The 27272-nt window shown below is 40.6% G+C and overlaps 1 protein-coding gene across 1 annotated transcript in view; it reads left to right on the forward strand.

Moving 5' to 3' along the window:
• The first annotated feature begins 6417 nt into the window (after window positions 1-6417).
• DPYSL3 (dihydropyrimidinase like 3) overlaps window positions 6418-27272 on the forward strand; it is a 174595-nt gene continuing 153740 nt past the window's right edge. Inside the window, exon 1 of the mRNA XM_063447373.1 lies at window positions 6418-6816. Within this exon, the coding sequence (XP_063303443.1) occupies window positions 6481-6816 (336 nt within the window). The 5' untranslated portion in view covers window positions 6418-6480. The remainder of the gene's footprint in view (window positions 6817-27272) is intronic.

Consider the following 27272-nt stretch of genomic DNA (forward strand, 5'->3'; position numbering starts at 1 on the left):
GTACAACGTGATAGCGTATTGTCTAACGGCAAATAGCCAGAACACGGCTATTCGCCGATTACCTGGTGTTCGTATTTGAGGTGGTTCGTTTAGGGGACCAAATTAGATGAACATGCCCGAACGGATGAGCGGTGGCACTGAGAGGACGCCGAGACCGGAAGCGGTGGACGAGACCGGAAGCGGTGGACGAGACCGGAAGTTCAGCTGTCACGGAAGCGAGGTGAACAGGTGAACTGCGTGCATACGGCAAGGTAGGAAGGGGGGAGTAACGTTTATATAGGAACGCTTAACTCCTCCCACAAATACAGGCCTTACAGCCTTAAACATATATATATATATATATATATATATGTAAATAAATAAAAGCTGTTGTACCTTGCACTCAGGCTTCAAAGTTGTGTGACTGGGTGCATCACCATGGCTCCAGTATCCAGGCAATTGAAATAGTTGACTGCACGCTCAGATTTCCTTAAAACTTTACTTTTATTGAACTATTTAAGAGAAGATCAACATTTCAGTCCCTCTTGTGGACTTTCATCATGATCCTGATGCTTCGTATCCCCAGTCCAGCCCTGGTGAATACTCTTAAATTGAATCTGAGAGACTACACTTTAAGCCTGTATTCATTAACTGTAACTTGAAGTTAATTTGGTAAACAGCCGTAATAACAAAACCTGTGTCAGTGTTCAAATATTTTCCAGACCTAACTGTATAACTTGCAGGGTTCTCCATCTGCTTTATTGGTAGTGGCTAGAAAGGAGAAGATCTGTCAATATCTGGACAAATTGGTTCCTAAGTCTTCGAATGAAGAGCTGGCTTTTAGTTTGGAGGGAGACATTACAGAAGAGAAATTGGAGACTGCCGTCAAGCTGTCCCACACTAACAAAGCCTCTGGCCCAGACGGCCTATCCCTCTGTTATTACAATGTATTCAGATACATCTTATACCAACATATGCTTCTAGGGTTTAATGCACTGCTTCAGGAGTATAGTTTTCATATTGACTCTCTACTCACCACACATACAACCATTTCCAAAGAGGGGAAGGATCCTGGTCAGTGTTAGAGTTATAGGCCTATTTCTCTGCTCACTGTGGACCTCAATGTTATTTGCTTAGGTTCTCGCTCCAATCCCCTCCCTGGTCTGCTCAGAACAGTCAGAAGTTGTTCCAGGTAGGGAGGCAAAGGCCAACATGTCCAGAGTTTTTGATGTAAAACATACTGCTCAGATGGCTGGTGTACCATTCTCCTCTCTATCAGTGTCAAAAAGAAATTCTGCCACTATGGCCGGTTTGAAGTTGGTTCTCTCTCCTGGCCAGTTTCTGTCTGAAATAGACTGTCCCTTTTCTCGCTCCAACTTTACACGTGGAGCCTTTTTTTGAATCAAATCGCGTACCAATAACCTATTCTTCTTTATGCGACAACCTCAAATTTCTCTCCTGAATATTTAAAAGATATTCTCCACATTTGGAAAGATATCTAACTTTAAATTAAACATAGACAAGTCTGAAGACTTGGACATCTCTCTCTCCTCCCAGGAATCTGCTTCCCTGCAGGAATAATTCCCATTCTGATACTGCAGAGAAAAGATAAAATACCTGGCTATGTGGATATCTTGTGACCTTATTTAGACATAACTAATTAATTTCCCCTTGCTCCTTCAAAACTTGCACAGGGATACAGCCCAATGGTGTAATCAACACATATCATGGTTTTGTGCATGAACACCCTTAAAATTAATGTCCCACCGGGGGCGGGGCCTGACCACCAAGCAAGTAGGACGCAGGCTGAGGGAGCTCCTCAGATAATCCTGTGATATACGCTCATAAATCGAGAAATATTTAATTTGAGCAGCCGAATTTGCCTTATGATTTGTGGAGACAACATTGACAATCTCCTAGACCAACTTAACAAGCGTTCCTCAACGTTTGAGGCACCTGAAGCCCCTTGCGGCCTGCTATATCATCTGTAGCAAGAGACGCGGCCGATTTCCTGCCTTATTGTGACACAACTGCGGTGTGGGCCACGTTTCCCTCCCCCCCTCTGAGCCGGTGGGGGTCATCCCGGTCCCCGATGGGGTTGCAAACACAGCTCCTACAAGACATACCTGGGTGAGTTGCAGCGCTCCTGCTCCGAGGCCGGGCTACATAAGATGGCCGACGCACATGGTCAGCCAACGCAGTATTTTTCAGTTAATCTCCTTGCCTTTCGATATATGACATTGCTTACATTATCCTGTTTATTATTGCAAATGTGCAGTTCAATTACATGCCACAGTAACATGCCTTTTGAAATGCCTGTGTCTGATGTTGTGGCATCACAAGCTTGTCTGTCAAACTTATGCACAACAAAAATAATTTTTTTTTAAATGAATGCTCTACCAACGATAGTCTTTTTGATTAAAAGGGCATTTTTATTTCGTTATTTTTGTGCATTTTGTACAGCATATAGTGTGCTTTGCAGGTAAATTGAACAGAAAATACATTGTTTCGACATGTCACACATTGCATGCATCAACTCATTTTTTTTTTTTTAGTTAAATGTCTCTCGCCTAAACTAGAATGGCCTAAGGCGCATCTGTGGGGTGATAGAATGGAGCTTTGGGTGCCTGTACATTAAGATTCTAATGCAATTAACCTTGGCATATTAAGGCACGTAGGGCTATATAAAAGCCATGTAGCTTTCAGAAGCGCAGGGGATTGTAGTGAGCTGTCATCTGTTCGGAAGGCCTGTATCACTCTGAGCGTTTGTCAACCAAAGGGCATTTTAACATCACTGAAAGCTATAGTTCTGACTCGTATTTGGAACAGGTTACCATTAAGACTTAAAATTTATACTTTCAGTCTCCCTCAGGGCCAGAAAGGTGCAGGACTGCCTTCCTGAACAAGATATTGTCAAGCCCCTAACAGGGTAGCATGCAAAGGCTGTGAATATCAGCTACCAGTCCTTGATATGAATTGGTATAGAGTGAGGATGAACATAACTGTCTTCGCCATTTTGTCAGTAGGGGTCAGGCTGCGGGCTGCCGGGGACTGAGCATCTCTGCTAAACTGTGAGTTTGACAGTAGTGAGGAACCCAGTACCAGCGGGCTCCAGGCACCATAGCAACTTCAATCAGGTTCTTTTAAACAGGGCCCTTTAACGAGGAGCCTCTAACAGGGAGCTGGTCAGGGCTAACGAATATTTACTGTATATGTACATTCACTGATCAGCTACAATATTAAAACTACTGACAGGTGAAGTTAAAAACATTGATTATATTGTTACAATGGCTCCTGTCAAGGGGTAGGATATATTAGGCAGTAAGTGAACAGTCAATTCTTGAATTTTATGTGTTGGAAGCAGGGAAAATATGCAAACAAAAAGACCTGAGTGACTTCGACAAGAGACAAATGATGATGGATAGATGATTGGGTCAGAGCATCTCCAAAACAGAAAGTCTTGTGGGGTTTTCCAGGTATGCAGTAGGTACCTACCAAAAGTGGTGCAAGGAAGGGCAACTGGTGAACCAGTGTCAAGATCACGGGCGCCCATGGCTCATTGATGCACGTGGAGAATGAAGGCTAGCCTATATGGTCTGACCACACAGAAGAGCAACTGTAGCACAAATTGCTGAAACACTTAATGTTGGCTATGATAAAAAGGTGTCAGAACGCACACTGCATTGCTGCGCATGGGGCTGTGTAGCCGCAGAGCGGTCAGAGGGCCCATGAGGAACTCATTTAATGAGGATGTGAGCATCAGAATTGGACCATGGAGCAATGGAGGAGGGCTGCCTGGTCTGATGAATGACCTTTTCTTTTAGATCAGGTGAATGACCAGGTGCGTGTGCATGGTTTACCAGGGAAAGAGGTGGTAGCAGGATGCATTATGGGAGCAAGGCAGGCCATTGGATGCAGTGTTATGCTCTGTGCAATGTTCTGCTGGGAAATGGGTCCTGGCATTCATGTAGATGTTACTTTGACACATACTAACCATCTACAGATTGCTGCAGACCACATAAACCATTTAATGACAATGTCCCCTGACACACTGCAAATTATGTTCAGGAATGATTTGAGGAACATAACATAAGATGTTCCCTGGGACACCAAATTCCTCAGATCTCTGTCCAATCAAAAATCTGTGTGATGTGCTAGAACAATAATCCGATCCATGGAGGGCTTGGGCTATAATAATGGAGATTTAGTTACAGTAAAAGTGAACTCTGCATATCGTAAAAAAAATAAGATCATATGTAAAATGATTTATCACTTTGCATTCAGAAATAATATTTGTCAAGTAAAAAATAATGGAAAGAGAAGCTAGTAAAAAAAAGTCATGTACTTATTAATAACTTTCAGATGTAGAGTGATTATTTGAATTGAGTATGGAAGCTCCTCCATTGTGAGCTATCACTTCGTACTGAGCTAAGAAAACGATGGCTGTATGAAAGTAACACACACTGTCACTAACTGTCGAAAGAGATGGCCATGTTAGTGCTGCCAGTGATGGGGAGTGTGTCAGTGTGAGTGCTGCCAGTGATGGAGTGTGTGTCCCTGTGAGTGCTGCCAGTGATGGAGTGTGTGTTCCTGTGAGTGCTGCCAGTGATGGAGTGTGTGTCCCTGTGAGTGCTGCCAGTGATGGGGAGTGTGTCTCTGTGAGTGCTGCCAGTGATGGGCAGTGTGTCTCTGTGAGTGCTGCCAGTGATGGAGTGTGTGTCCCTGTGAGTGTTGCCAGTAATAGGGAGTGTGTGCCTGTGAGTGCTGCCAGTGATGGGAAGTGTGTCCCTGTGAGTGCTGCCAGTGATGGGCAGTGTGTCTCTGTGAGTGCTGCCAGTGATGGAGTGTGTGTCCCTGTGAGTGTTGCCAGTAATAGGGAGTGTGTGCCTGTGAGTGCTGCCAGTGATGGGAAGTGTGTCCCTGTGAGTGCTGCCAGTGATGGAGTGTGTGCCTGTGAGTGCTGCCAGTGATGGGGAGTGTGTCCCTGTGAGTGCTGCCAGTGATGGGGAGTGTGTCTCAGTGAGTGCTGCCAGTGACGGGCAGTGTGTCTCTGTGAGTGCTGCCAGTGATGGGGAGTGTCTCTGTGAGTGCTGCCAGTGATGGGCAGTGTGTCTCTGTGAGTGCTGCCAGTGATGGAGTGTGTGTCCCTGTGAGTGTTGCCAGTAATAGGGAGTGTGTGCCTGTGAGTGCTGCCAGTGATGGGGAGTGTGTCCCTGTGAGTGATGCCATTGCTGGAGTGTGTGTCTCTGTGAGTGCTGCCAGTGATGGGCAGTGTGTCCCTGTGAGTGTTGCCAGTGATGGGGAGTGTGTCCCTGTGAGTGCTGCCAGTGATGGGTAGTGTGTCCCTGTGAGTGCTGCCAGTGATTTGGAGTGTGTGTCCCTGTGAGTGCTGCCAGTGATGGGGAGTGTGTCCCTGTGAGTGCTGCCAGTGATGGGGAGTGTGTCCCTGTGAGTGCCGCCAGTAATTTGGAGTGTCTTTGTGAGTGCTGCCAGTGATGGGGAGGGTGTCCCTGTATTTGCTGCCAGTGATGGGGAGGGTGTCAGTGTGACTGCTGCCAGTGATGGGGAGTGTGTTCCTGTGAGTGCTGCCAGTGATGGGGAGTGTGTCTCTGTGTAAAAAATAATGGAAAGAGAAGCTAGTAAAAAAAAGTCATGTACTTATTAATAACTTTCAGATGTAGAGTGATTATTTGTATTGAGTATGGAAGCTCCTCCATTGTGAGCTATCACTTCGTACTGAGCTAAGAAAACTATGGCTGTATGAAAGTAACACACACTGTCACTAACTGTCGAAAGAGATGGCCATGTTAGTGCTGCCAGTGATGGGGAGTGTGTCAGTGTGAGTGCTGCCAGTGATGGGAAGTGTGTTCCTGTGAGTGCTGCCAGTGATGGGGAGGGTGTCCCTGTGTTTGCTGCCAGTGATAGAGAGGGTGTCAATGTGAGTACTGCCAGTGATGGGGAGTGTGTTCCTGTGAGTGCTGCCAGTGATGGGGAGTGTGTCTCTGTGAGTGCTGCCAGTGATGGGAAGTGTGTCCCTGTGAGTGCTGCCAGTGATGGGGAGTGTGTTCCTGTGAGTGCTGCCAGTGATGGGGAGTGTGTTCCTGTGAGTGCTGCCAGTGATGGGGAGTGTGTCTCTGTGAGTGCTACCAGTGATGGGGAGTGTGTTCCTGTGAGTGCTGCCAGTGATGGGGAGTGTGTCTCTGTGAGTGCTGCCAGTGATGGGGAGTGTGCCTCTGTGAGTGCTGCCAGTGATGGGGAGTGTGTTCCTGTGACTGCTGCCAGTGATGGGGAGGGTGTCACTGTGACTGCTGCCAGTGATGGGGAGGGTGTCAGCGTGACTGCTGCCAGTGATGGGGAGTGTGTGTTCGTGTCATTGAGCTCATAGATCAGACGCAGCACTGCCCCCTCTGGCTGTGACCGGCATCGCTCTGTGTCCTGTGTCAGCTCCCAGCTCTCCGGTCTGTGCTCAGCTCCAGCTCTCCCTCTGTGTGTGTCTCAGCAATGGCATCAGGCAACAGGGGATGGGACAAGGAAGACGATCTGCCTTTCTACCTTGCTCGTCCGGGAACAACTGACCAGGTGCCCCGGGTGAAGTATGGGGGCTTGTTTAGCAATGTGGAAGGAGCTTTTGAGAGCAAGACTATAGATTTCGACTCTCTATCTGTGGGGCAGAGAGGGGGCAGGAAGAATACCTCTACTCGTCCAGGGGCAACTAGCCAACCCCAAGAAAAAAACAAACAGGACAAGGCCCCCGGGGACCAAGATGTGGGCAGCCCTGGTGTGGAGATCAAGACTTCGACTGGGAAAGAGGTGCTGCAGAACCTGGACCAGGAGAAGGTAGGAACTAAATGGGTAATTAGCTGGGTCTAGTCTGACTGTGTTTCAACCAAGGAGGGAGTGAGTACAGGAGACACAGCAAACCTGTAATCCTGAACTTAACAAGTCAAACATCCTCCGAATTCTTAATTTAATATGTTTCAGCTTGGAGTGTTCTAAAATTGCTAGGATACACCAGACTAGCAAGGTTTCCTCCAGGTGACTGGGGTGTGTCATTCAAAGTAACAGTGAGTGATGGAGAGAGAAAAAAAAAAAAAACACAAAACAAAACTAATTTCCTGTATAGAAGTCTGTATGATGTCTTTCTGCACATGGTGAAAGTTTGGCTGTGGGTGAGCCCCTGCATTGTAAGATCCCAGTTATTGTGTCTGAGAGCCTGCTCAGTCAGTTCTACTGAACTCTCTGCAAAGTTGATATTGGCTGGGTCTCAGGATCCCTTCCCTGTACTACATGGTCTATAGGGGTTGTACTCTACAGGCAGAACCATGAAAGGATGTGCCTAGTCAGTAATTTAAAAAACTCGCTAAATAAATAAATAAATAAATAAAACCACACATGTTCATTTTCCCTGTACTAATACTGCATGACGTATTGTTTGTCTTATGTTTCTTTTTTCATTGTTAGAATTGCCTCAGTTAACACCTGCTAAGACCTGGACCTCAACAGGCATTTAATGTGTAAATAATGTCACTGGGGCGCTAGTTTTTGTCTGACTTTTACCGACTAGTTTTTAGTTTTGTTTTTTTTTTTCAAATTGATATTGAGGAAATATAAGTAAAATAGTTGCTCAGTTTGAGTAGGCAAGTGTGTTATGACAAAATAAACTGATGGGTGTATCTGTAATTCAGACACAAAACTGACACAGTTTAGATATGTTACAAGTAATCGACGTTTATCATTGTCACATTAGACAGCTTTTTTTTGTCAATAAAATAAAAAAAGATTGGAAATATGATAAGGGTTCCTAATTAATAAGTTAATGTGGGTAGTTTTAGTTTATACTCAAATGGTTAATAAAGTAATTCTGGAGTATTCTAAAGTATCATTTATAACCGTAAAAAGTTCGGCAGAGTTCAGCTATTATTAGAATACATGAAAAGTCCTAATATAAAAGGAAAAGGACAACAGACAATATGACATAATGATGGTACTCAGAGTGCCCTCCTCGCCATACTGTTTAATTATCATGACCACTGACACAGATGTAGTCAACAGTTAGCCCATGATGCTCTGCTTCCTCCTTTCTTTGGGCTGAGAGGAAAAAAAAAGAAAAAGAAATGTAGGTTCTATTCATTGACATCAAGCTGAACTTTTGAAGTGGCCTCCCAAGAAAATGAGGTGTTGGCAAAAGATGCCACAATAGAATTAATGGATCAAAGCCATTAGTCAGAAATAAACAGTCTACCATACATACGCTCCAAATACTTTTCTTTGCTCTCTGAACAATAAGTCAGATGTGTGAGGGAAAATAAAGACTTTCCTGTTTGTGCATAGCTTAGATTCCTATTTACCCAGAATTCTCCACTTAAGGTTAATGTAACAATGTAAAATAAATTGGTTCTAGTGGTTAAACATAATGCTTTTTTTTTTGTCAAGTGTTGTCTATGACTCATGCACAATAGTATGAAAGTTTTCCTACACACTTTTTTTGGATACACATACATGCACACACATACACACACTGATGTGTTTGTGTGTGCACGTATCTGTATATTTAAAAACAAGTTATTAAATGTGAGCAGTAAAAAAAAAAAATGAGAACCCAGGGCCAACTATGAGCCCTGCCTCCAAAAATGCCTGGTAATAACTACTTAATATCAGTGAGATTATAGTCTGTAAACTGGAACGTCTCCACTGCCTCAAATAATAGTGCAGAGTAATGTAAACTTGTCAAACTACCAGAAATGGCTTCCTTAATGGATTGGCTATCACTGGTCTTCATTAAAGCATAGTACACATACTTATATACCGGTACTCTAATTAGGACATATATTAAAATGCATGACAAGTCTTCTATATTTTGCTAAACACTTTGCTAAATTAGACTTTGAAGTATCAGTTTTGTAACTATTAAAGGATCAGAATATTTTTCATGAAAAATGTAATTAATGTTTTTCGTTATATATTTGTGAAGAATATACCACAATGCACTTTTTTTGTCAGAGCAGGTTTGCTCACATAAATTGTGATAGTGAATGTTTCGTGTTTTTTTTTTTTACATTTAACATTTAACATTAGGGCCAGAATTGCAGAATTGAAAAAGATCTCCAGATATACTGTTTTGACTTATTAAATATCTATCTCTCTTCCTTGTGATAGATGGATAGATAGATAGATAGATAGATAGATGTGTATATATATACAGATATATGATATTGAACAACTGAATTAGCTTTATATTTATTATAAAGATAATATCTATTAATTGTGAATTAATATATAAAGGGGTATGTGAAGATTAACATTTAATGTTATTTCAAAATGCTGATCCATAGGGTCAGTGGGGGAAAAAAAAACATAACTTTGATCACCCATTTTTAGTTTGCAGCAGCTAAAGTCTAGAGTTTAAATCACAGTCACTGTCTAATCTCAGGACACGGTGCTACCCCAGTCCTAACTGACTGAGCAGATATGATGTAGGTGGTATTTAGTATTCATTGCCCCTGTTTGTCCATATGTGTTGTTTTTTTTTTTTTTTTTTTGCCTTCCTACGGCAGATGGACATCCCAAACACAAAAGGAGGGTCTGTGCTAAAAAAAAATGCAATTATCTCCATGTAGCTGATAGATAGGCCATCTAGCTATTGTTTGGCTACTATTCGTATTGTCCTTGGCAGGCATACAGTTGGAGTGTTGTAGATTGTCCGTCCTTGATCGAAAGCCAAACTGTTCATATCCCAGAGTTTATATGAAACTCAAAAAGCAAAATGTAGGTGAAAACACATTTAGAAAGTCAAGGTGAACTGAAAGTTACAGTAGCATTTTAGGCCAAAGTCAGCAAATTTTAAATTCACTTTAAATTCTTGACAATTAACACTTCAGTGAACAATCAAATAATCCTGTATCCATGAATACCAGACACCCTCCCAAACAATGAGTTATAGATAATATAATTGGCCTTCATAATGTCTGTGTAACTATATATTTTGTACTGTGAAACACAATGGAATGTATTATGCACTTTCTAGGAGATTGGAAAATGTTTTATGATATCTTATGTTTTCAAAATGGCTGGGAGATGGGGACCTTGCAATTCTCTTTAAACTATAATGCAATCTGATACCCCCAAAAATCATGTGTGCTGTCTTTGCATTACAAAAAAAAAAGTGAAAATATTGCCAGGAGTAAAATATGATATATTCAATTCTACAGGAGAACTAAAATTAGAATTAAAAAACATCTATGAAAAGATACCAAAGATGTACAATTAGTACCAAATTAGTTAAACTAGTTATATACATTTACAGGGTTATTCGCTTCCTTAAATTTACTATGATGGGCCCTCGGGTTGTACGTTTGCTACAATAACTTTTTTTTTTATCTACCTGCAACATTCTTCCATCATTTATATCATATATGTCATATGAAGCACTTTAATACACATTTTGTGATTTTAATATGGTTTTCCTCATCTGCTTTCTTCTAAAAACTACCATTGTTCACAGATTTGGTTCTCATTGTATACTTCTTGCAATGAGATATATATCTTTAATATATATATATATTTTTTTTTTACTAATTGTAGATTTATATGTCCACAGTAACACGTGCCCATGCATTGACCACTAAAACACTTACAGTCTAATAGTTGGGTGCTTTGATCACCCATGGTATTTCAGATATTGAATCATACCACAGGATTTCTATCAGGGCACTTATCCTATATGTGAGAAAGGTTATATGACCCTAAATGCCTTTGCTTGTCCTTCACTAAGCACACAGTAGCACTGTGGTGTACCACTGTCCATGAAGTTTTTATGTTGATATTTTCTCCTATGTTAGAGAATTACAGTGGTTCAGGAACTTGTAGCTGCATAGGAGTTTTTTTGTTTTTTTAAATTTAGGAACTGAGGATCCTACCTCAGCCTCATTTTCCCACTTTGTGCTTTTTCTAGAAATAGAATAGTCAGTGTTTTGGGTTGGCATCAACCTTTAATGTGTTCAGTTTTTTTTTTGGTTGTGGTGCCATTTCTGAACTAACTGTGAATGGACAAGCTATTGTTGTCTGTGCCACCTCTCTAGATTATAACCCATCAAATGTGGGAATGGGGGGTATCTTTAAAAGTTACCATCTCCTTTCTCAACTAGAAGTATGTTTTTGTGTGTCCATGACAATTTCATGACTAGTTAGCCTGGGTCAGATGGAGATCTTGTAGTCTAATTTAACAACAATCATCAAACTGTTTTAGCAAGAAAAATACTTACATACTTATTTACTAAAGTGAGTACTCCAAGTGAGTTGGAAGCGAATTTCAAATTTAAGGCCAGAGTAGCCAAACTGAACGCATAGCTGACAGGTTTCTATTTTGACTACTTTGTCCTTAAATTTGAATTCACCTCAACATTAGTAAATAACCCAAAATGTCTTATTTTACTGAACTAGAACTGACGATGTAGATCCTTAGGTGGGGACTATACCACCCATATGCTATACAACAAGCAGTGAGCCTGCTCGGCATATTGTAAGTACATTTCATATTTTATCTTATTATTTAAAGATACAGTGAGCAGTATATTCTATTATCTTTTATTTTTCCGGGTTGTATAATATTGGAAACCTGAAGAACCCTACATATCCTTGAGTGGGGATTATTCCACTTCACACGTTCCCAACCAGAGCTGGATTTAAGCTCTGGATATTGTGAGTAGTTTCTTATTATTATACCTTCTGTTATCCAGTGCATTTATATACTGTACCATTGGAGTCCTTTCTTCTGTTTCCTCTCCACATGTTGCATCGGATTACAAGCCCATATTCGTGACTATCAATCCAGTCTGCCGCTCCACAAAGAACCCTCCTTACTGTTGTGTTACCTTATTTGGACTAGTGTTAAGTTACCTGGACTATATATTTTATACTTTATTTATTTATTTACATTATTATCTTTATCTTACTTATAAAATTTTTCAAATTTTTTATCATCCCTATCACGTTTTGGGGGGACTAGAGGGGACCCTTCTTCCTATAGGTGTGCTGCCTATACTCTCTTACTATTATATCTCCTGTGGCGTGCTAGCACTGACCCATTTTCTGACTTTTAGATCTGACGACAGGCTAATGTGATTTAGCCAGAAGAGACATGTGTCATCCAAGGTGGAGATAGATTGTGTAGTTGTTATATTTACCAAGTGAGCTATCTTCTGTGTTTTATGCTGTCATCGCTCACCAAAAGCAATGCTGTATCAATGCACAATTTTCAGAGGAAAATATGCTTGCGTAATGAGTATAAAGAATCCATGTAAAGAGCATGTGTATGTTCACCAAATTGAACTATGGACACTTATTGGTTTGTAGAGATTAGTGAATTCCATTAGAGCTATTCATCTTAATGTATCCTCATGTGCTATTAGTTGGTATAATCTATCTAGGCAAAATTGCAGCATTTCTGACAATAAAATGGGAAATCAGTAAAAGAAAAACAATTAAAATTCTCTCTAGACTTCTATGGTGATTACTCCATTTAAGGCCCCTTTTTATAATAACTGTTTAAACATGTTAGAGTTAATATGAGAGTCAAGGCTTATAGGCATATTCCTCACCAACATCATGTGTCCATTTTCTGTCTTTATAAATTACTCTTTTGTGTAAATATGTTAGAAAGTTAATATGTCTCTAAGCACTTTGTATTATATTTAGAGTTGTTACATCAATATATCCACTAAAGCGCACAATTGCGATATTGATATACTAGCTCACTAGCCTTGTACTCACATATCTTTATATGTAATATTCCAGAGCCCAGAACTCTTATCTCAAATATTCAATGCCAAGGTGCTACAAAGTCCAGCCAAATGTATACAATTCAACAATGGAGGGCACTCAGTGGACTTTGCACTCAGTACAAAAGTCTTCTTGATTAATACTTAAAATACTTTGTTTCAGGGGGGCGGAGCCAGCAGCCAACCTTAGCAGACGTGTTTCAGCAGAGCTCCGCTGAAAAGAGCCTGAAATAAGCAATATACTTACCTATAACACGCCGACTTTAGCCCACACCAGGTCCTAACGAGATGGGGAAGAGGTCCAAACACCAAGGCACTTCAAAACTGACAGGGGCACGCGACATCGGAGACCTTCTCCTCCGGCCCACACAGGCCTCAAACTACACCGCGCCAAAAAAAAAACATGGCGACGCGGCCTCTGCCTCCTCCGAGGACCAAGTAATGGACGAGCTGGATGAGTTCCCTAGCGCAGGGGGACTACACCTCCCATCCTCCGACGAGGACAGTGAGCTGCCCTCCACAAAGGGAGATATCAAAGCCCTGCTCCGCAACCTCCGCATGCTGTTTGCCGCAGATGTAGCCACACTGCGTGGAGAGATACAAGCAGTGGAAGGGCGTGTTAAATCAACAGAAGGGGACACAAAAGACCTGGCGGCCCGATGTGTACAACTGGAAGCCCAAAATACGGAGCTCCAGCGCAGCCAGTCTCAGGTCACCGCTCGCCTAGACGCACTCGAAGACCGACACAGAAGCAGTAACGTAAAAATCCGGGGCATCCCGGAGACAGTGGTCTCGAGCGACCTAACACACTACATCGGGAGACTACTTACCTCTCTGCTCACACCACAACAAGCACGCCAGGCAGAGATAGACGGAGCGTACCGCATCCCAAGAGCCACCAAAGCTCCAGTGGATACCCCACGGGATGTCATACTGCAGCTGAGAACTCGGACAGCACAACGGACCCTCATGTCAGCAGTAAGAAGCAAAGCCGACCACCCATTTGAAAATGCCACCCTATCCTTCTATCAGGACCTGTCTAGGCCCACAGTGCTATGGAGAAGCCGGCTCAAGCCACTTACAGCCACGCTCCGCCAACACTCCATCCCATATCGCTGGGCATTCCCCAGGAGCCTGATCATAACCCATGGGGGCGCGACAACCCGTCTGACAGACGCAGCGGAAATGGACTCAGTGCTGACCGCGCTGGGATTGCCGACAAACCCGGTGAACACCATCCAAGCCCCGAACCAGCAGCCTCCTCACACCTGGGACATGGCCAAAGTGCAATCGTTCAAGCCAGCCGGGGCCCCTACTTCGTCCTTCACCGCATTTAGAGCGCAGAGGGCCGGCCGGCCCACAACGGACACCTGAGACCATGGGGGGGACAAGGAAGAATAAGCTAAAAAGACTGCCCGATCATACTACCGCTAAGTTCCTAGTTTTCACTTGTGATTTTTCACTGTACTATCTTATTTAGATTTTAATTACTGTTGGTATTATTTACTAGACTATATATCTTAAGTTTAGCTTGCAACGTACTGCGGGAAGCCGCAAGTACCGACAGAGGGGCTGAAACGATAAGGCAACCTACACAGCCACACAGGCCTCCTTAGTCCTACCACACACACCGACTCCCGAACACACAGACCAGACCAAATCACTAAAACGCACGCACTGACACACACACCATTAAGCTACAGAACATGACTACAAGTACAGGAAAGTGTAGTGCACCATCAACACGAGACCTAAGCCTAACCACGTGAAAGCGGGTATACACCTGCCTCCACAAAACAACAGCGACCTTATCAATAGTACGCAACACTGTCGTACATACTATAGACAGTCAGAAAAGCCTGCATCTTACACAAGGCTTTGCCTCTCCACTGTCAAGACGTTATTACTTAATTTTCTTATACTTTATTTCATTATTAAATTAAAAATGTGCCGCCTATTCACATGCCACGCCAAACTTAACTTGTCTACACAAATTCTGCTACTTGCAACTCCTATTATGGTGGAACAGGTTAAATGTTACTCACAGCGTTAATTCATCCTTTTTTTTTTTTTGTAAACTAATATGCCGCCTACTGATATGCTGTACCAACTTATAATATATGTGATCGATACTCAGCTTGCAACAGCTATTGTGGCCGAACAAGCGTACTGTTATTCTGTGCACGATAAAAATAAAGAATTTAAAAAAAAAAAATACTTTGTTTCAGTCCAATCTTTGGACTTTCATATTCTGTTAATGACATCAGTATTTTCTAGGTTCTTTCATTGTCTATACAGTGGTGATGCCGTGATGATACAAGCCCTGGCATCTTCCGGGTGGTTTCCGTCATGATGGCACCTCAGGTAGAGGAGAGCGGGCAAATTTTGGCCTGGGGGCAAGTACAAATGAATGGCCCTATTTTATTTTTTTATTTACGCAAAACTCATAGATTTCAGTGAGGCTGGTCTTACTCACATGCTTAAGTAATGCAGGTTCTGTTTTCCACAGACCAATATCAATGACAACTGAAGTGTGTCATGAATTATCATGATAACTGTCTCACCCGCTGATCACCGAATCCCTCAAAGACATGCTCATTGTAGTCTGGCAGCTTTTTCAGTCTAAGATACTGCAGTCCACCAAGGAAATATTCCAGTCGGCCAATCCAGGTCTGGAAAGCATAGGCCACCAGACCATACACAAGACAACACAATATTGGGCTAGCAAAGGCCCAACACAATTTGGGCAGCTGTACAACTGCAGAACTGTGCAAACAAACATCCCAACACAACTTCTGCTATTTTGATTATCAGAAGAATGGTACGAGGCAGCAGCCCATGATCTGACTTGCCAGTCCTCCCATGCTAGTGGCCAAGGGGGCAATTGCCCCTTAACAGCCCCCCATAACCTTGTAGACTGTGAAGTGAAGTGAAGGGTGTTTGAGTAACCACAAGCAATCTACTTATTTTTTTTCATTCCTTATAAACTGTATTTATCAAAACATGTAACTGGCTGTTTAACCTAGAACATATCCTCTGCACCCAGAGTTTATTATGTAAACTATGATTCGGTACCAAATCATTTTCAAGTTTTCTTGTCTATTGCCATTAGAGGGACACTTTAGGCACTTTAACTGCTTCACCTTTATGACGTTTTTTTCAGTGAGTGGAATTCCCTGGTGCCTTCTCCCATTTGGCATTAAACTGTTCATAATGTTTTAATGTTAAACAAGAGTCTCCAACAGCCCATTCCATCTGTGCTGCTTTTGCTAATTAGGAAGCATTAGCCTGAGCAGCAATGGACAGCTGTGATTGGCTGAGAGTGTCAGCTGACCACGTTCAGATTATTATAGTATCCATTGCTGATATAAATTGCCTAAGCCATACTTCCAGTAGGGGGCCGGGCTGTGAGTGACCTGGGACCCTGATTTAGGCCTCAATTTAATATTTTTGGACAAGCTTTCCAAAAGTTTAATATGTTTGGATTTATGTTTCAAAAGATATTTTCAAAGTATTAAAATATTAAAACATAAATCATATTTAGAAAAATAAAAGTATTACAAATTACTATTGAGTAATTTAAAAGTGTATCCAAATCATTTTGAAATCGTATCCAATATTATTAAATCATGGCCAATATTAAATCGAGGCCTTAGTGTTAAACTGCTCGAAAATCATTTAACACTGAATGGAGGGACTGCGTAGCACCATGGGACCTTAAACACTATAAACTATTCAATGAGATGAAATCTTTATAGTGCCTAAAGAGACCCTTTAATCTTCCCTGTAATTAGACTCCCCTCCAGCCATACATCCTGCTATCAGTATTCCCTTGGTAATGTGCTGATCAGCAGCAGGTATCTAGGGCCTCGATATATGAAGATTTCCAAATGATTCAATGCTGTTAGAAAAGTTTCCAAGTGATTTTTCTCCAGAAATCACCATTAAAGTCCATAGGAGTTTTGTAGATAAATAACTTGGAATTTTCTAACATTATTGAATCATTTGGAAAGCTTTTAAAATCGAGGCCTATATTGGCAAACTTTCATCTTCAGTTGGGGCCTTGTTTATGATCTAGAGCCAGTTGGAGTTTACATTATATAAAAAGAAAGAAAAAAAGTTGTAATTTATTTTTTTTAAATTATAAGGCGTTATGAAAATCTTTTACATGCATTTTTTTTTTTTTTTAATAAAAATCGTGAGGATAAAAAAGTTCAATGAATTAAATGTGCTATTTTTGGAAGGGGGCAGTCTTTTTCTAATGCACATAAATTTAGGGGAGTACGTTTAAAAATATTTTTTCAAACAATAGACTGAATTCAGCCAATATTCCCTATCACTAAAATTTCTATTCGAGCCGTCTACATTATCACCGTTACTGAAACCCTTTGCAATTATGGAAAAATATTCAGCATTTTCTGTCCTAATGTATCAGTAGGTATTGTCCATCTGTCCTTCTTGATAATTTCAGTCTTATTTATTACAGACATGATTAATCCAGCCAAGTCACATGTCATCATCCATGCAACACGATAAAAGTGAAATTCTGAAACTATTTGTTTTCAAAGTCTGCATGCTTGAAACTCTAAGAATAGGGAGTTCTTTAACGTGTGCAAGAGTTCAAAAGGCTATTTATATGCAAATGAACATATACTCACATGGAAATGGCTATTTACATATCCATTGGCTATTTCACCAGCCCAGTCTGGAGTCCCCAAGGGGTAAAAAAATCACTGGTATGGAATTAAGTCATTTTGTACTTTAAACCAAACCTTTATTATATATTGTGCTTTTGCAAGAAATACACGTAAATCTTCTTCTTTATAAAAATAATTGTCTCAACATGTTTTCCTCCCCTGAAGCCTCTCTGCATCATATCCAATAAGATATGTTGTAAAATACTGTGCAGGGTTGCATAATAAAAGAGAGACAGGCCTGGGGATAGCCTTGGCTACTTAACAGATTGGACATTGTCCTGATTCCAGCTGTCTAATGACATGGGTAGTAAAATGTACCTTATTTATTTTTAATGTTACCTCACTTATACTTGTACTGCTTAAAATATCAGATTGCTTCTTTGTTTGTCCTATTCCAAATATTACTGCTATGAAATATTTAGATAAGGCAAAAGCACTATGTTATGTAAATGGTCCTTCCATGGGATAGGCATAAGGCTATCCCAACTATAAGATAAGGCCAGGGACTAATGAAAGTATTTAGAAAACTGGGCAGACTAGATGGGCCGAATGGTTCTTATCTGCCGTCACATTCTATGTTTCTATGTTTCAGATAGGTAACCATGAGTGCAATCTACTTGTGACTTTTCTATTTAAATGGGTCTTTTCCACCCCAATGTACAGTTTGTATTTAATTAATTTATAGCAGCCGAGCTGCTTTCAGCCAATATTCATTAGTGTGAACAGTTCTCAATTGTTTTTTTTACAAGTAAATGCAATGTGTATTGCATTCAGTGCTCATTCATTTGCATGAGAAAAAGGTTGTTCAGTAGTTTATTGGAAATATACAAACTTATGTTTACCTAATTTCATCGTTTCGTGAACAAACACAGAATCCCTTTTGGTATAATATATCTGTCTGTCTTTCTGTGTCTCCCTTTCTCCGTCCTACCTTATTCACTGAACTTGAATTTGCAGAATACGGTACTGAAAATACATTTTCAAATTTAGGCTAACATTGCTTTATCAGTTCTCTGCAGCTCTCTACCTAGAGAATGACCCCTACATTTTCTTTTGAGTGCATATGCTATTTGTTCCATAGATTTATTGTATATAGTATAATCGTCTGTCTGTACACATCTCCCCCCTCCTGTGAATGTAACTCTCTTTTTACTAAAGTGATAAATATCATTTTAGAACAGTTAATCTCTCTCTGAAATCTTCCATTCACTGTGTTGGCATTGGTGACTCCTGGGCCAGAATTGTAACAACTCCGCAGTGACATCTTGCATATGGTAGAACAAGCTGAAGATGTGTTTGAAAGAACACTCCAAATACCATAACCACTACATTCGGCTGCAATGATTATGGTGCCAAGAGTGCCCTGTTGTTGGCCCACAGTAAGTAGTCAAACAATTATCGTATCATTTGACAACTTACCTGGGTGTCTTGGGCACCCACGCCACATCTGGTTTTATCTTGCAAGAGAAGCTGGATGTCACTGCAGAGTAATGCCTGGTAGATGCAGCTCACCTGATACTCTCAGCCAATGTGCTCAGTCCTGAATGACCCTGCTTAGTTTAGTAAAGGAAAGAGGTAAGTTGCCAAACCATACATAAAGGGTTACTCTAACCCTTTTGAGGCAAAATACCTTTCTTGTTTAAAATGCACTGCTGGCACTATGGAGATATACCCCCACCCCCCTCGATTTGCAGCAAATCCTGCAAAATAAAGATTTTACTCACTACCGGGCAAAGCTCCTGGCATTGATCTTCATCCTCCCCACCCCCGATGTCACAAGGGCCATGCGCAGTTTAGTTGGAGCACTTCACCAGGTCAGAGCGCATACACACATTCCAGGCCAACAAGAGGAGTGGAAAGGAGGCATTTTTTCTTTTTTAAATGTGCAAGGAAGGGAGGCAAATGGTAGCACCCACAGGTAGGGAGGGTGCGAGAGGAGAGATATCTTCCACTTGCAGGCAGAGCGGAAGATTATCACTTCTGTCGGCAGCGTACAGTGTGCGTTGACGACAGAAATATTTTATGCACAGAATTGACATTGGCAGCCTGGAAAGGTGTTCTTGGCTGTCAATGTCACCTGTGCTGGTGGTGCAACTAGTCCAAAGCACACAATTACAAATATCAAGCTGAAATACTGCTCATACTGACTTCTACCAACATGACCACTTCAAATCACTGACATGGTCATAGTGATTGGAGCAATCATTTAAACAGTTTGACCACTAACTGTTAGATTGATCCTGGGCACCCATTGTACAGCGCTATGGAATTTGCTGGCGCTATATAAATAATAAAATAATAATACAGGTACCATACGCTCTACAGTGATGTAATGATGTAATGATTTAAAGGGATTCCCCAATTTTCCTGGCACTGCAGGAACCTGTAGCCCCATTCCAAGTTGCTGAAGGGGTTAAAAATGTCCCTCGGCGCTGGATCAGGCTCCTCCTACTCTCCTCCCCCGCCGACATCAGCCAGCGGGGGAGGCCTAATGCCCATGCGCATTAGATCCCCCCATAGGAAAGGAAAGGATTATTCAATGCTTTCCTATGAGGATTTCGGCGACGTTGGAGGTCCTCACATAGCGTGAGGACATCCAGCGTCGTATAACACACTTTTCGTGTTCTAAGAACACGGAAGTCCCTCTAGTGGCTGTCTACTAGTAGACAGCCACTAGAGGTAGACTTAACCCTGCAAAGTAAATATTGCAGTTTATGAAAACTGCAATAATTAAACTTGCAGGGTTAAGGGTAGTGTGAGTTGGCACCCAGACACCTCCAATTGGCAGAAGTGGTCTGGGTGCCTAGAGTATCCTTTTAAGTGATTTTGAAGTTTTAAACAATCTTATATATAATTTGTCTTTGCAAGAAATACACATGAATCTACTAAAAAAAAAAAAAAAATGTCTCAAAACAAAAGGCCCATCTGTATCATATCCTAAAAGATGTTTTAGAAAATAGTGTGCATGGTCCCCTAATACAACAGATACAAGCCTGAGGATAGTGTTGGCTACTTAATAGACTGGAAATTGTCTCGATTCCAGTTTTCTAATGACATGGGTAGTAAAATGTACCAAATGTGTATACCAATTGTATGTACCAATTGTGTGAGTGCTATAATCCAACATATTTAGCCATTATCTATTATCTATTTTTAGTTCAATAACTTTATTGCAAATCATCTCATTTTAGTTCAGTAACTTTATTGTGAATCATCTAATTTTAGTTCAATAACTTTATTGTGAATCGTCTATTTTAGTTCAATAACTATTTGTTGAGAATTAGCTATTTTAATACAATAGCTGTTTATTGAGACAATATTGCAAAAAAAAGATACAGAGTAGAAGAGGGTAGACATAAAGAAGTGAATCAAAAATTGGTAGTTGCAGTACACCATTTGTGAGGTCCTCATCGATTTATAATGTTACTTCACATATATTTATACTGATTAAAATATCACATTGTTTGTGTATTTGTTATTTTCGAAATATTACTGCAATAAAACTATATTATCATCCCAAGTTAACTACTGTGATTTTATTTGTTTCAGGAATATTTTTTCCAATAAAATAAATACAAAATAAGACCAAAAAAACAAGCTTTCCAAATTATTATTTTTTTTATAAACTTGTCATATGACTTATTCAACATGTATTCCTGACCCTAGCTCTAGCTCTGCATGCTGTTTGCCTAAAAAAAACAAGCAGTCTGCTGACAGCATCAGAAGTGGTAGCCTGATCCAATCACAGTGCTTCCCCATAGGATTGGCTGAGACTGACAAGGAGGCAGATCAGGGGCAGAGCCAGCATGATTCAAACACAGCCCTGGCCAATCAGCACCTCCTCATAGAGATGAACTGAACCAATACATCTCCATGAGGAAAGGTCAGTGTCTGCATGCAGAGGGAGGAGACACTGAATGTTTGGATGCATTTTAGGCATCCATGACCCAGGAAGGATCTCTAACAGCTATCTAAGGAGTGGCCAGTGAAGTTATCACTAGGCTGTAATGTAAACACTGCATTTTTTCTGAAAAGACTGTGTTTACAGCAAAAAGTCTGAAGGTAATGATTCTACACACCAGAACATATTCTATAAGCTGTAGTTGTTCTGGTGACTATAGTGTCCCTTTAAAGTCTAGTAATTTATCATATGATTTAGATTTTTATTTTTTTGCACCCTAACATTTCTGAATGTCCGTAATATGTTTCACCAATACAACACATTTATTAATATTTCTGCCACATTTTCAAGCAGTAAAGTGGAGGATTTTTTTCCAGCCGCTGTAAATTAGATGGTATTCTGAAATTGAAATTTCTGCAAAAATAAGCAGAATTTACTAGATCTCTTTAATATTCCCATCAAACTTTCTGTTTCTCCTCATATCACATCTATGCTGACTGCCTTGTGCAAGGGTCAGAGTAGGTAATTACAAAAGTATGTATTTCTTAATTTAATTTTACTTTTCATGAACAGATATTTTTGTTAAATATAAAGAATACGTCAGCACAATATTAAACAATCCGGGTAAAATTTCCGTTTAATCGGCAGCTCTGCACAGTCTTATTGATGCAAAATTAATGCATATTCTATTTAGATATGGTACCTTTAAAGAATACTTGTAATTGTTGTAATTGCCCTAATCCATCACTGGGCCTTAAGGGGTCAATACTATAAGAATGATGTAAAAACAGAAGTTTCTTTTTTCCCCCATACTCAATCTGCTTGATGGCTTTTATGCGAGAGAGATGAAATTAAGCCAGAAATAAAAAAAATAAAAAAAAGATGACTGACAATCAAAAAACTCTCCTAAAAGTACAATTAAAAAAATAAAAAATGAATAAAATATAAAAGGATCCGACAGACTAGCCATGTACATATTGATAAGCAGTTGCATTGTGTTTCAGAACATCACTCTCACTTTAATTTGCAGAATACAGGAAATTCTTTACATGTTTTCTGCTCAATTGTTGAAGATGTCCATTTATTATGGAATGAAATGCTGCCATGAATTTATACTCTTACATATTTTTCCAATAAAGTGGCCACAGTCTACAGAAATTAGCAGAACCAGATTTCTGTAAGCATGCTAGAATGACAGACATAATATTCATGCTTGTCATATTATACATGGAAATTTTTTTTCTGTACTGTTGTCACTTTCATTAAACTAAATCCATCATCTACAAATTAAGTTTGACAGTTAAGAGATAATACAAAAATAAAACATCTTGCATTAATAATTTGTTTTTATCTGTCTAGCCAGTGATGACAAAACTATGAAACTGGGTGCTACTTTTGATGGTCTGTGACACTCGGTGCCTGCCTACATAGTAGTCGTCAAACCTTATATATTGTATATACTATAGTATATACTATAGAGCCCAGTAGCATCACCTTTCAATAACCTTTTGCTAGTTCTAATATAAAATTGAGGACTTTACCAATTTATGGAATCAAGTATAGACATGAAGAGAGAACCCCACATGACAATGAAAGGGAGACATCATGAATGGACAATAAATAGTTATCATGTTGCCCTCAGAAACACCACATAAGGGCACCAGGTCTGAAGCAGTTATGGTGTCTGGAGTCTGTAGACGCTGTCTCCTGCATCCCTGTCAAACTGTTATCTTACAATTTCACAGGGATACAGGATCCCTTTACCCTCAATAACTACATGACAAAGACAGAGAATAGCTCTGCGTTATGGCATACCCAGTGGTGATTGGCTGATAGTCAACTGACACTCTAATCCAAAAACTTACCACTCTCACTAGCAGGGAGAGAACACAGTGATTTGATAGAGAGTGTCAGCTGATGCTCTTAGCCATTACCAGTTATGGTTCTCTGTGCTGTAAGGCTTTGCCATGTAGTCACTGGGGGACAGGCTGGGAGTACTAAAGGGACCCATACTTTAAGTGGTTATGGTGCCTACAGTGTACACTGGCTGTGCTCCATTCTAGTGGAGCTAGCAGTCTCCAATGTAGTTAGCCATTACAAGCAGCACAAGCAACCACTGATACTACATCTGGATGCGGGACACTAGGGAACAAAATCAGGACGGCAACCCTAAATCAGATAAGTTGGTAGGCATGCAGAAGGTTTTTTTTTGTAATTTAGAAAGACCAAGCAAGATAAATGTTGAGTAGTTGAGTAGGTTAAATCAATTTCCATAAACTAAAAAATGCACAGAATTGCATGTTCCCATTGATAATTTTATTTTTTCGCTCTCCTTCAAAATAAATTCTTCTTTCCTGCACCCACATCGGCAACATAACAAAGAGTGTAATAAATTTAAAAAAAATGAATGTCCTCTGAATTCATAAAAAGTGTGTAAATCTATTCATGAAAGGGTTCATCTTTCTGGGATCAAGGATAATGATGAAGTAAGAATTCTGCTTTGAGACAAAAAATAATAAGGATCTATCTATTAAAAGTACATTAATTCATATAGTGAATATGCAAAATAAATCAATGCTATGTTTACAGTTAAAGGAACACTATAGTCACCTAAATTACTTTAGCTAAATAAAGCAGTTTTAGTGTATAGATCATTCCCCTGCAATTTCACTGCTCAATTCACTGTCAGTTAGGAGTTAAATCACTTTGTTTCTGTTTATGCAGCCCTAGCCACACCTCCCTGGCTATGATTGACAGAGCCTGCATGAAAAAAAAACTGGTTTCACTTTCAAATAGATGTAATTTACCTTAAATAATTGTATCTCAATCTCTAAATTGAACTTTAATTACACACAGGAGGCTCTTGCAGGGTCTAGCAAGCTATTAACATAGCAGGGGATAAGGAAATCTTAATTAAACAGAACTTGCAATAAAGAAAGCCTAAATAGGGCTCTCTTTACAGGAAGTGTTTATTGAAGGCTGTGCAAGTCACATGCAGGGAGGTGTTACTAGGGTTCATAAACAAAGGGATTTAACTCCTAAATGGCAGAGGGTTGAGCAGTGAGGCTGCAGGGTCATGTTCTATACACCAAAACTGCTTCATTAAGCTAAAGTTGTTCAGGTGACTATAGTGTCCCTTTAAAAGGAACTGTCATTTTCCAGGATTTTTTATATTTTGTTTATTCCTATATTTAAAGGAAGCATGCTGAACAGTTACAGAGAAGGGGTGCCCTGTTCCAATGTAGGTAGCCAAACTGTTTGGTAACATTTTGACAACATACCTGGGGTCTTCCAAGTTCTGGCTACCTCCGCCATGAGAGCAAGAAGCTCTCTTGAGTTTTGTTTTTTAATGGTGAGCTACTGATTGGCTTTGTGCATTAGCTGATGGTTTAAAGCCAATCAGCGGCACCACTGTCCGAGCCATTGTTATCCAAGATTTCAGATAGCAGAAAGACAGGGAGGCAGAGTGATCCGGAGCTGGAACACAGACTTTAGAGTTAAACCGTTCATGAATCGATAAAGGTACGCCAGCACCAGGGATCTCCGGGCACCTTAATTTATTTATTTTTATAAAGTTGCAGTATCTAAAACAAAAAAGGCTTTTATTTTAATTCAGCCCACTTACAAGCTGTAGTAAATGGGGTACTCTAAACCATAAGCACTGCACACTGCAGCACAATATAGTAGTTATGGTTTCAGCACTCCGCTGGCACCAGACCACCGTCAAACTGCTCTTGTTTTACACTTAACTAGGTTTCCCAAGCACTCACTTTGAGATAATGCATTGCTTGAGGAGTGTCGGCTACCATTCAAAGCCAGTGAATTCTGCCTAAAGATAGATTTGATAGATTAATATAGATAATGGAGAAGCATTAAAATCACATTAAAAGAAAATAATTGTGATTTTAAATTTTTTTTATAATTCTTTTTTTAATGGTGGTTTTCAGAGCATTGTTCAATGGCATTAATTCCAGAGACGTAACAATTACCCGTTAATCTTATACAGTTAAACCAGTCCTTTTACTAATAATGAGAGGGGCTAGTAAAGAGTTTTATGTCTCTTTAGCTCATCTTTATAACATACATTTCACTAAAGGGAGAGGGATAAATTAAAATGGCAGCAACATCTTTTAAATATTGCAGACCTAAGCTACTATTCACAAGGTAATCTCCAGTAGAATGTGGCCTTCTGGGAAATGCATCTGTGCTGTCATTCAGACGACCACTGTGTATATTACTAATAATGTGGTGCCAAGTAACACTTAGGGCTGAATTCCTTTGCTAAAACCACACTTTACATATTTAACCACTGAGTGCCAGACAGATGAGTGAGGCATTTATTACTCCTCTGCTTTTCAAAGAGATATATTTATTTTAAATGATCTTAGCACTGCAAGACTTATTAAGTATGTGTACATCGTGTACACATTGTAATGTAAATCATCTGGTCATACAGCGTGTTGTGAGTCACATAATGAATGCATCTCAAAGACACAGCTGTGTGAAATGTATAGTCTCGAAAAAAGCTTTTTAACCTCTTAAACCACCTTAAATAATTACCACAGTGACCCATTGTAGTGGTTATGGTGCTATAAGTATTTGGGCTCCATCCCCCATTTTTTGCTAAACTATTCTGGAATGGTTCATGTGACGAGACCAATCTCGACACATTGCATTGGTGGAGCCTGGTTGCCCGCCTGCTGCCTTTGGACTATGGACCAGACTTTATGTGAATGTGTTAACCCAGATAGCTATGCCATGGAGCCCATTCGTGGAGTTAAAGACTTCGGCTCCATGGCAATTGAACTGTGTGAATAGGATCTGATCGCTTTTGTGCGCTCAGATTCCAGCTATCTGGGGATATGTGAAATGTCTGTGTGTTATGTGTAAAATGTGACTTTATGTATTTTAAAGTGTTTTACTGTCTTTGTGTCCCCATGTGCATAATGGAGTCTGTCCTCTGTCCTGGGAGGTAATTGGATTACTTCTCCATTATCTCCAGGATAGAAGACTCTGAAACCGGTCTGGGCCAGATAGCCATGTGCCAGCCAGGCCCCAAAAGATATTTTTACTAACTTTTGAACCCCTGGTCTGATTCATGCCATTTTAATATGTTGTTCCCCTGAATGGATTGATTGTGAATATGTAATTTTTATGTGAACGTGATGTATGGTTTTAGAGTTATGAAAGTTGGGTAGAAAGTATGTTTTAACTGTATGTGTAATTGAGTTTCCTCTCAGGATAAGGGGAGGGAATATGTGGGATGTAACTGATATGTGATTGGTTGTTTTATACCTCCCTGTGGGCGGTCCTGTATTTGAAAAGACTGTAATAAAAACCAGGCTGGGTGTGCCAGCACCTGAGACCACTCCTTGACCCTCAACACGGAGCCTTGTCTCGTTCTTGGGGGGATTCACTGTATGCTGATAGAGACTGATTGCCAGGAGTGTAAGCCGCTTGGGAGCTTTTCCTGTTCGTCTGCTAGCAGCTATTCGTGAGGTTCCAGTTCGGGAGTTTGGTGCATTCACTTATATCCAATTCGTGAGTTTTGGTGATTCTACAGTAGCTGTGCCTGTCGGTGAAAAGGGGATTATCGCCTAAACGATTTTAACCCCTTGTCTGCTGAAACGGTCCGTTACAATTGGTGGCAAGCGGCGGGATCGTTCCTACAGCCAGAAGGACAGCTACAGAACACCATTTCTTTGGATATACAAGTTGAGGGCAACGCATGTCCCAGTACAGCGACCCTGACAGCACCAGGATGGAACCAGTAGTGCTATACGAGGAGGAGGACCTGGATGGCCGGAATGCATTAAGGAAAGGCATCTGGTACCAGGCCCTGGATAATGTACAATACCAGCGGGGTGAGAGTCTCCCCAGTGAAGAGCAGCGGTTGCAGAAGCAAGTGGCCCTGCGGAT

This window comes from Pelobates fuscus, chromosome 3 (assembly GCF_036172605.1).
Source record: "Pelobates fuscus isolate aPelFus1 chromosome 3, aPelFus1.pri, whole genome shotgun sequence".
Classification (NCBI taxonomy): Eukaryota; Metazoa; Chordata; class Amphibia; order Anura; family Pelobatidae; genus Pelobates; species Pelobates fuscus.